This window comes from Rhinolophus hipposideros (assembly GCF_964194185.1).
Source record: "Rhinolophus hipposideros genome assembly, chromosome: 26".
In the NCBI taxonomy this organism is placed as follows: Eukaryota; Metazoa; Chordata; class Mammalia; order Chiroptera; family Rhinolophidae; genus Rhinolophus; species Rhinolophus hipposideros.
This window is the reverse complement of record NC_138072.1, coordinates 17,596,418-17,607,210: the sequence shown is the minus strand read 5'-3', so window position 1 is coordinate 17,607,210 and position 10,793 is coordinate 17,596,418. Positions and strand designations below refer to the sequence as shown.

The 10,793-nt window shown below is 37.7% G+C and overlaps 1 protein-coding gene across 13 annotated transcripts in view; it reads right to left on the bottom strand.

The window, feature by feature from the left end:
* Nucleotides 1-3,067: 3,067 nt before the first annotated feature.
* The window catches only part of CEP170 (centrosomal protein 170), a 108,434-nt gene continuing 100,708 nt past the window's right edge, over nt 3,068-10,793 (bottom strand). For all 13 annotated transcript variants that reach the window (XM_081039269.1, XM_081039274.1, XM_081039275.1 and 10 more), the window contains 4 exons: nt 9,472-9,560; nt 7,977-8,070; nt 7,166-7,217; nt 3,068-5,423 (listed from right to left, as the gene is read on the bottom strand). In XM_081039269.1, coding sequence (XP_080895395.1) covers nt 5,134-5,423; nt 7,166-7,217; nt 7,977-8,070; nt 9,472-9,560 — 525 coding nt within the window. In that variant the 3' untranslated portion in view covers nt 3,068-5,133. The remainder of the gene's footprint in view (nt 5,424-7,165; nt 7,218-7,976; nt 8,071-9,471; nt 9,561-10,793) is intronic.

Below are 10,793 nucleotides of genomic sequence, written 5' to 3'. Positions count from 1 at the left end.
CTCATTCCCTGGCTAAAGGGCGTAGATAGACCCCAGGGATCTTACTGAACCCAGGCGCCCCTCACCCTGTCCCACCTTCCCCAGGGGCCTGCGCTGCGGCCTAGGCCACAGGCTTTTGGAGTCCACGGCCGTGAGGGACGCTGGAGGCCAGACACCCAAGGCTGTGGCTCACACCAGGACTCAGCGCGCCGCTCCTGGGTCACGCTCCTCCCTCCTCCTGTCTCTGGGCTTTTGAGAATGAGGCAGAAGTGGTGGGCAGCTCTGTTGGCATTCAACCCGGATGAACATATAGTTTGTTATCCGGATAGGGACACTGCAGGTGCAAGAGGGAACTATGAATAATTTGCCAGGACTGTTCCACACGAATTGATCTGGGCTTACACCCTGGCTCTGCCTCTGCTGTATTGATAGAGGGGTAAATTGTATCTATAACCATCTATACACGTACGTATTTAGGGAGACAGTGAGAGATTTAGATATGCCTACGTAGACATAGCTATCCTCTCCATCTGTCTGTCTGTCTGTCTATATATCTATCATCTAATCAGTCCACAATCCATAAACTTGACTATGAAAGAAATATCCCCTTTTCTCTGAACCACTTTTTTTATTTCAAGCTCCTCATCCCTACAGGCAGATGATACTTGACTTCATTCCTTTTGAAATAGCCCATCGGTCCCAGGACTGCATGGTGTCAAGCTGTCCGCAGAAGTCCCGAGTCCTATGCTAGGAACCTGACCAGTTGGTCCCTCATAAGGCTGTTGCTCCCAAGTGCAATTAAGTCCAGAACTTCCCAGCCGCCTGTGTCAGTTTTCCCTTGTACGTGTTGTCTCCCTGTGGCACTGCTGGGAAGCTATGGCAGGTTCTCCCCCCTCTCTGGAGACCCAGGGTCCTCATTTTCTAATATGTAAGAAATCCTTCCCTCGTTTAATTCCAGCTAAGGCATCCATCGAAGCCTGCAAATATGCTTTGCTTCATTACTTGAAGTCGTATACATTCCCCTAAGGACTTTGGTCTTGAAAACCTCAAAACCAGAGAGAATTAAGTCAAATGTTGCTTTCTGTCCTGCCACATTCCTTCCTAGAGGCTCTGAGCATTATGCTGGTGGAAGGGACAAGTACGAAGGAAAACAAATTCTCAAAGCTGCCCTGGGCACCTCGCACCTGCCCTGGGGAAGGAGTTCTGTAAGTGTTACGCTCTTTTTCCTGGAAATGATGCCACTGTCATTAGGACATCCTGGTTTATTAGCCCAGCCACTGGGAGTCTTTATGTGGGCAGACGTGAAATGAGCAAAATCTTATGGTGAAGCAATAGAGCTGCAAGTTTTCTGGGGTTAGCAGCTTCAGGAATAACACTAATGAGAGTATCTAAGGGAACAGAAAAGACAGAATTACTGTAAAGGTAGCAAAATATGTTTCTGGCACAAATCCGGGGGAAGAGAGAAAAGAGCACAATGTTTGAAGGTCAGAGAATACAAACTAATAACTGCAGGGTGATACTTTAGAGATGAGCTAGTCCAGTCTCTCACCTCATAAGGGAAAGCAGGCTAAAGTTGAAATCATTTGCCCACAGCCAAAATTACATTTAGTTGCAGGATTTCTGCTATTTGAGTGGCTTTCTGCCATGACTACATATGTCTCAAGCCCCTACCTCTGTAAAACGGGACTAGTATTTCTTATCTATAATTCTGGGTTGTTGTGAAATAAGTGAGGACCTCCCAGTGTCAGCATATAGCAGTTGCTAGTTTTAGACGATGATGTTAAAATTGTTTGGTAAGAACACAGTATCGACTGTGCAAGTATGTCTTGGCTTCTCATTCTCCCAGTACAATTCATTTTGATAAACTAGAAATCATGACAAATATCCTATTTTCTATTATTAAAAAGGAACACATCAAAGATTTTATTTAACTCATTAATGAGGGAACCAATCAGACATTAAACCCAATGCAAAGGAAAATAGAGAGGACAGGGACCTACAGGAAAGGAGGGCTACTAACAGATACACAATGGCCTCTCCCATGGCACAGCAGTCAGCTAGCATCTTCACCTGACACTGCATTTCTCCTCCTCCTCCTCCCCTTCTGTAACAGCTTTATTGAGAAATTTACACATTTATATAGGTATAGGTGACATTGGTTATAATTCAATCAAAGTACACAATTTAATGGTTTTTAGTATATTTACAGTTGTGTGACCATCACAAGCTTAAGTGTTTTTAGCACTCCCAACGGAACCCTATACCCTTTCATTGTAACCCCACGATCTTGCCATCCCCCTGCCCCAGCCATAGGCAACCAGTAGTCTGTTTGTCTCTACATGTTTGTCTATTCTGGACATTTCACATAAACGCACTTATAATACGTGGCCTTTTGTGATTGGCTTTCACTCAGCATAATGTTTTCGAGTTTCATCCATATTGTAGCATGTATTAGTACTTCATTTTTTGTAGCTAAAAATATTCTATTGTATGGCTCATATTCTCTTACACTTACTAGCTTTTATCGAGCTACTTTTCTCAACAAGTAAACTATAGAAAACTCTGAAGTCTCATGGGTCAGAATGTTGTTTTTCCCCAGAAAAGTAGATACTTGAGACTAATGTCAGTTTCCCCCATCCTAGCCATGGGCTCCAGTATTTTTGGATTCTGGTTCTTTTTCTGAAATTTGTATTTGCTTCCAAACAGGTTTGCACAACCTGGTTAGAAGTATTTCCCATTCAGGCCACTAGCCAGTTTTCCACCAGGCAGGCAGAGGGAACACATCCATGAACCCCATCTCTGGAAAAATAGCATAAAACAAATGAGTTCCCAGAGATCACCAGCCACTCGAAACGGTCTGATGTCACGGCCTGAGGTCTGGTATGGGAGTAGATGCTTAGAAATGTCAAAAGAAAACAAGGCAGCCTTCACTTCCTCTTACCCTCTTGGCTATTCTCACACATTAATTAAAATTGAAGGAGTCTTTCTTTTGCTAGACTTTGGAAAATGGTGTATAAATGGTTACTGGCAACGTGATGAAGTATTACCAATCCAGATGGCAGAAGAAAAAAAATGTACAATCTCTGTGTACAGTTCCAGAAACACTTTATTTAAAAATGGAGTTGTAAATGCATAACAAAATAACATAAGTAATAAATGTAACAAAAATAAATAAGGAGAATAATGTATTCATAAAAAATAAAAATAACATAGTAAAAGGCCAAATGTTTATAATTAAACAAAACCGTGTAAACACTTAAACAATAATGTAAGTAGAGTAGATGCTAATATTTTTCTAAATAACTCCTTACCTTTTACTTCCATGTGGATGTAATCAGTACCCAAACATTAAATAAAAGAGGGAAAAATGGTGATTATTTTGACTTTTTCTTCAAATGGATTGACCCTGTTTTAATGTTTCATTTATTCCTTCAAAGCATTTGTATCTTTCCATTCATGTTCTTTAAAAGCTTTTTCCAGTCTTCCTTTATTAGATAGAATGGGGAATTTAGCTTTACAAGGAGAATAATTCATTTACCTTTCTTGTTTTAATTTAAAGAAAAATATGAAATCCATTATACAACAGACTTTTGTTTTTACATCTCTACAAAAAGAGTTTTTTGAGTCTATTAACTGGCCCAACAGCACAGGCTTTTTAAAACCCTGCAACATTTTGAAGTATACAGAGTTAGTTTCTTAAAACAAATACAGCACAGGATTATTGCTGAAGTACTAAAGACCATTTCATAAATTTGCAAAACTGCAGTTTTAACCTTTATAGACTGATGGTGTCAGGGAGAAACTCCAAGTCTTCTAATAATATTGAACTGAATTAAGATTCACCAAAATTATAGTGTTCTGGAAACACAAAGATAATTAATTTCTTTTTAAACTTATCCAAATGTGACCTTACTGGAAAGAGAAAAAGCAAGCTTACAGAAGGTATTTTTCACAGGCTTCCTGTTTAGTGGCGCAGGCCTAAAGCCTTTGTCATCGTCTTGCAGGGTTCTTACAAATGAGAAAGACTGAGACAGGATTGACTACTGGGTCCTACAGGGAAACAAACACACAGAAGCAATTCACTGCTTGGGAGTGAAACTATCAACTAATCTTAGACTACTGGAGCTACAAATCTCCTAATGAAGAAAAATTTAACTTCATGATCATTTCAAGGGGATTTTTTTTTCCAACTGTCACATATAAACTTGGGAACACAGGAAAACAATATACATGTCCTTAGTTTTAAAAATATACTCCACTTACACTATCTGTCTACTTTAATCTTTCTAGTTATCATTTGCCCTAAAATGAGAGACAAAATCTTACTCCCATAAAAAAAAAAAAAAAAAAAAAAGGAAAATGGAAAAAAGTGCCAAATTCATTTTTTTGAAAGTGGAGTAAAACACTGTGGGGTTAAAACAAATACAGTATTATCAATCTCCTATGTACAAAAAAAGATGGTTAGTCCTTATTGATATATAGCTATGTCCACCTACCACTCCCAGCAAATCTTAGTGCAAACATAATAGTTCATCTTAGTAAAACCCCAAGACAATTTACGTAGCAACAAAGTTATATAAATCACATATATGTTGGAAAATTTTAGAACACAAGGCTGTTTTGAAAGGTCAGTTTGAGTGTAGAGAGTAACATGTCATTGTATCCAATGGTAATGAGTCCTAATAGAAATCCTATTATTGAGAAGCAAATATAAGTGTTTTAAGAAATCTGTACAGATGGAGAGAGAGTCCATTTCAGGGAGCAGCTTGGCACAGGAGACATGGGGGTCTGAAATGTTGGGTATTTAGTTTGCTTGTAGGTCACAGCACGGCTTAAAAACAAAAACAAAAACACAAAGATCTATGAAGGGAAAGAATGCAATTATATAATTCAGTTTGAAAATCATAAAACCACAACAAGGTGAAACTGCCACAAGTTGCTTTTTCCTGTATGTGCATCAAGTGGTTATCTAAGTGGTTTGAAAGGATGACTAGGACACCACATTATAGGAAAAAATAAATAAATAAAATTAAGAAGCCAGAGATAACAAGATTGTACTTGACCAAGCTGTCGTGTTTTGCACAAGTCAACACTATGCTGCTTCCGATATTCCTAGTCATTCCACAGGGAATTATTTTCTAACAATCAAGAGAGTCATTCATGTACTGCGACACCTTCCTCTTCCCCGTCAGGGTTGAACCTATTGAAATGTATACTGAAATCAGCCTCAGATTCTGTGTTCTCAAATTCAGCTGAGACTGAGGTAGCAGCAGGATGAAGGACCCTAGCTTCTGGCTGGCACAGTGTTGGTGTCTGACCCGGGCTGCTGTGGTTATTCACAGGGCTGGACTTCTGTTTGGGTGGAGATGGCAGCATGGCGCTGGGAAACCCCATGTTGTTCAGAGCCTCCAACGTTCCATCTGGATCAATCATAGCATTGATTGCTGAAGGAAGCAAAGGAATGGGAAACAAAGGTTTAATGGTAGATGCAGTCGTTGCTCATGACTTGGATAATATTCTGACGACGGATGCTTGTATCTGATGCTTAACTTTTGGCTAATCCTTTCCATACTGGTTTTTTTTTTAAATTTATTGGGGTGGCAATTGTTAGTGAAATTACATAGATTTCAGGTGTACAATTCTGTATTACATCATCTGTAAATCCCACTGTGTGTTCACCACCCAGAGTCAGTTCTCCTCCCATCACCATATGGTTGATCCCCCTTACCCTCATTTCCCTCCCCCACCCCCCTTTCCATACTGTTTTGAAAACCCCACTTCCAATAATTCTGAAGCTGATCTATAGACTAGAGAGACCTGAATGCTTTCTCTGCTACTCTTAAGTAGCTCCCTTCTGGGCATTTCAGAGCCTGCTGGAAGACTGGCATTTGGAGATATGGAATTCAGGCAAGATCCTTCTGAAATTTGCTTTCATTATTGTGAGAAGATAAGTGAAAATAGTGGTTATTATTTCATTAAATACTGCTAGCCATATTTATCCCTCAGTTAACTGGGGATTAGTTGCTATGATGGGGTTCAGAATAATTTGCAGACTGGGGAAACCAAAAGAATTATCAGCACTCTCTGGATGCTTCCACAGCATGATGCCATTCATCAGCCCTTGCAAGTGTGTACGTACCACTGAGTCTTAGGATCCCCTCGTAGCCTGGATACTAAGCCAACACCCCATGGCAGCTCCAGCAGGCCAAACAGACTACCTCCTTGGGAGGGGCCAATTAAGATAGTTTTCAATCCAAACAACCTTTGAGTGGACGAGGGAAAATCTTCGGCAGTGATTTTCAACTTGGCATTGGGTACAGTGGGGATTTGGGAGAAGGAAGCATGATAGATTTTAGAATCACCTAAGAGATCTTTTGAAGTATACCCCCGCTGGACCAGCTAACAAGCACGGTAGCAAGGCACTTTTACTCAAGGGGGTATATCCAAACCGTCAGGAGTGTAGAGGCTAAATAACAATTACAAATCACTTAGCCAGGACTAACATATTATGCCTGTGATACAAACCAAGTAGAATTAGCAGTTCACTCTGGAATCTGCTTGTTGTAGCACCCAGGACTTCTGGGTCAGGGCATACACAGGTATTGATGCACGTTACGATGTGCCATAAAAACAATGATGTTGTCAAAGTTTAGGAGGCAAACAGTCTCTGTCTTTCTTCTCTCCCTCCTCTTCTGGTCCCTACGGCCAATATGCACTCATTTCTTATTGCGCATCCAGTTATTATCTGGGTTAGAAAACACGTTCATTTGGGTTATACCACAAATGTAACGTGAGAATTTTCACGTTAAATAAGTAATGCTAATTTCCAAGAAGCATTTTCAGCTGCATACACATATTATAAAATATTTTTATATATTCTTCATATATTAATATAGTGTATATATATGTGTATATATATATATATATATATAAAAAATAGGTACTACATATAATATTGAGTTAGTTTGTAACATCTAGCAATATGCCCAAGACTTAACATTATTGTGTTTTTAATTATATTGGGTTTAAAACTTCCTTTTTATGGGTAATTTGGATATGTAGAACTCTGTATCTTTATCCATATGTCATATAATCAAATAATGTTCTAATATTTGAAGAAATACCACTTAGAATGTGCTTATCCTATACTGTTAGCTCTTTTTGTTTCATTCAGTAGTAAATTTACCTTGTAGCTGCTTTTCAACTCTTTTCAGCTCCTGTAAGATAGAAGAAATCTCCTGCAGGGAAAGCAATGGCAAAAGTTAGCTTTATGTAAAACATTTTTATTGGATAAGCAATGACTCTCAGATTCATCTTCTCGGGAATACTTAACATTATCCACATGGCGCTACATTTGTAGCAAAATATTTCAGGATATGGAATAATTATGATATCTAGTAAACAAGAGTCAAATTTTAAAATCTTTAATGTTGACATAGAATTACTTTTTTTCAATGAGAAAATGACAGACGATGAAAAGTTCGTAACAATACTATGGTATAAGAAAAGATTTTGAAAAATGTGTATTGATCAAACTTGCAACAATTTTGCAAAGTGCCTAAGGATTTTCTTTGGAAAAATGTATAAAGTACCAAGTTCAGTTTTAGGGTGACTCCCTGACCAATGAAAATCAACACAAATTCTTGAGGAGACAAGCAGACTATTGAGCAAATGGGAATGACTGAAGTCAACTTATATTTGAGTTTGGCTTTTATCTCAAAATTGCCTATTTATAATGTGTAATTATTTTAAGAACAATAATGTATAATAGTGAGAAACATAAAAGGTTCCTCCTCATACCCTTTGCAACTTTAAAGCAATAAACACTTTAAACCCCTGTCAAAGACAGCTGAAGGCATAAAAATTTCCCAAATTTGTGTACTTATATCTTCCTTTAAAAATGTCAATCAAAAAACAATTCAAAAATTAGCATCTCATTCTCTTAAAATAAAACCTCGCTATTAAAATGTTTTAATATTAAAAAAAAATTACTATACCATGCTTGAGGTTTTCACAATAGGAACTTCACTTTCAGCTCTTAACTTGCTTTCTATTTCATCCCAATTCCGATCTTTATCTTTAAATAAAATTCTATAGATCAAAAAAGTAATAAGCATTTTACTTTTCATGTTTTAGAAACATCACATTTTTAACAATACAGAAACAATATTTTCTTTTTAAAGCTACACAAGGATAAAGAAACCATTAAACATTGCATAAACTGTAAATTAAATACTTAGCAATATTACCAATAAACTCATTTATATGCGATCTGTATTAAAAAAGTACCTGGGTGGTTATGAATATACACATAAATCCTTTTGTATTTAACTTATTCTTTATTGAAAACCAAATATAAAACAAATGTAATGATGATATAACCCCCAAATTTTAATCTAATATTTATAATTAACCATATAACCACCACTAATAATGGAAACACGACTTTGTTCAGATAAAACATATGCAGGATACATATAAGATAAAATTAAGATAAAAATGGGTTGCATTAGGTATTCAACAATTAGGTCTGTAAGACCTCTTTATGTAGGAAAAAGAATTTTACTGATTGAGCAAAGTGTAAACATTATTTTAAAGGTTGGAAATTGGAGTGCTTACTGTGCTTTGCTTTAAAAATTTTAATTCATGTTGTATGTTATACATAATTACCTGTTAGGAATTAAGACACTATCTTTTGGATAAAACAACTGCCAATAATTATCCTTATGTTAGAAACTAAGCTCAAATATGTTATGTTATAAAATACAGTACCACAAAATTTTGATATGTCTTTCAAATGTGGTATCTTTCTCTCCCCAATACTTTGGAATCTGAGACACGACTCAGTAGTTTTAAAGAGATGTAAATATTAGGCACCCTTTTGATGTCGTTTAAATTTCTTCACTGAGCCTGAAAATCTAGTTTAGACGTCTTATATAAACATCAACACTGTACAAGTAAATACCACTGTTGGAGGCTGATCGGTATTTAAGTAGTAAACTAAATTACATTCTTATTTGTATTTCTTCAAAGATCAACATGCCAGGTTCAGGTTATTTAAAAACAAGAAATTCATCAATATCCAATCAAGTCTGGAACATCTACAATTACACATAACCATGCTTAAAAAGGCAACAATGGTTCTAGAATCTGACATAAGAATATTCTGATATACTGTTAAATTTTCCAAACCCAAAAGACTAAATATCCTTGCCAGACACCTAAGAGCTGTTATCCTAATGACTGATGTTAAGGCGTAAGTAAATTATTGTGTGTTGTAAGAGTCCTAACAGCTTTAGGACTGGTGGAAAGTAAGAAAACAATGACTACAGAAGAGACACCAAGGGGCACACAGATGGAGGACCACGGAGGGCACAAGGCAGCAGTAAGTTCAGGGCCACTGACTTCACCAGTTCCTGACAGCTGTAGGAGCAGGCTTGAGACAGGCGACTGTTAACGATGTGAGCACAGGTCTGAGTAACAACACAGTACCTGATCTTCCCAGCTGTTTTATCTATAGACTGCCTTATCTTCCTAGAGAACTGAAAGACGGACGACAACAGCAGATTATCTCCCATGACCTGAAACAGCCAAAGAAAAAAGTACATCAAAATATCACCACTATATTGTATCACCACCAAGAATACTAGTCACAACCCACTATCGTCAGGGACATTTAGTATCTATGCCAACTTTAACAAAAGGTCAATGAAGAATACAATTAGAAGAACGTGTAATTAAATTGAGAAAGATGTAAATATTAACAAAGAAGGTACTTTTTGTTAAATAACTTGTGAAGTTTCCATATGATTTCGGTCATATCACTTTCAAAAACCAATCCATATCACCTTATCTTCAATTACTGTCATGATCCTGATTCTTATGCCTCTAATTTAAATTATTAAAAAAAGGAAAACACAAATAATGTAGAATACTAAATTTACTCTCTATCGTTTCATCAAATAATATGAATTCAGGGCTCCCCAGGGCAGAGTCTAGTGCGATAGACACATTTTTGAAATGTACTCAGAATAATAAGTTTTATGATGGAGGTTGGTACCTCTACAGTTGAAACTCATGGGCAAAACGAGAGGTCAGCAAACTTCTTTAAAGGGCCACAGAGTGAAGGCTTTAGGCCAAAGGCTCTGTCATTACCACTCAACAATCTCCCTGTACCATGAAAGCACAAACAAGTGGGCAGGACTGTGTTGTAATGAAACTACAAGAACAGGTAGCGGCTGGACTGGGCCTTCGAGCTGCAGTTTGTCAAGGGCTAAACCATGGGAGGCATAGCTAAGTGCAGAACACTGGAAAAAGGGCTGAACTTGGGGCTCAATGTGGGTTCCAAAATCAGAACTGTATCCGGACACTGTAAGAAAATCCAGAAAATTAGACAGGGCTTTGGATGTTAAGAAGCTATAAAGACCAGTGGGGGAGATAACAGTACTATATAGGAAACACTACTAAACAGTCCATAAAAAGAATATAAATAAGTGCTAACTTTTGTGATTCAGTGTCGTACGAACTGTAATAAAAGGGAGCTCAGTGAGCGGTGACATGAACAAGAAGGCATTGTGGAAAACGAGATCTTTCAGCTCCTGTTCCTGAAACGCAGGGATCCACACATGCCAACCTATGATCTAACCCTTCTTGTCAATTGCTGTTTTCTGTATTTTCCTTCCACCCACTCCCTACGCGGGCACCGGTATCACCTCCGCATGTCCTTCCCGTGAGCTCTTGCCATGGTACTAATTAAATAACCATTGTTTGGTGAATGAACTTCATTCTGTCCTTGAATTTTCCTCACACTCATG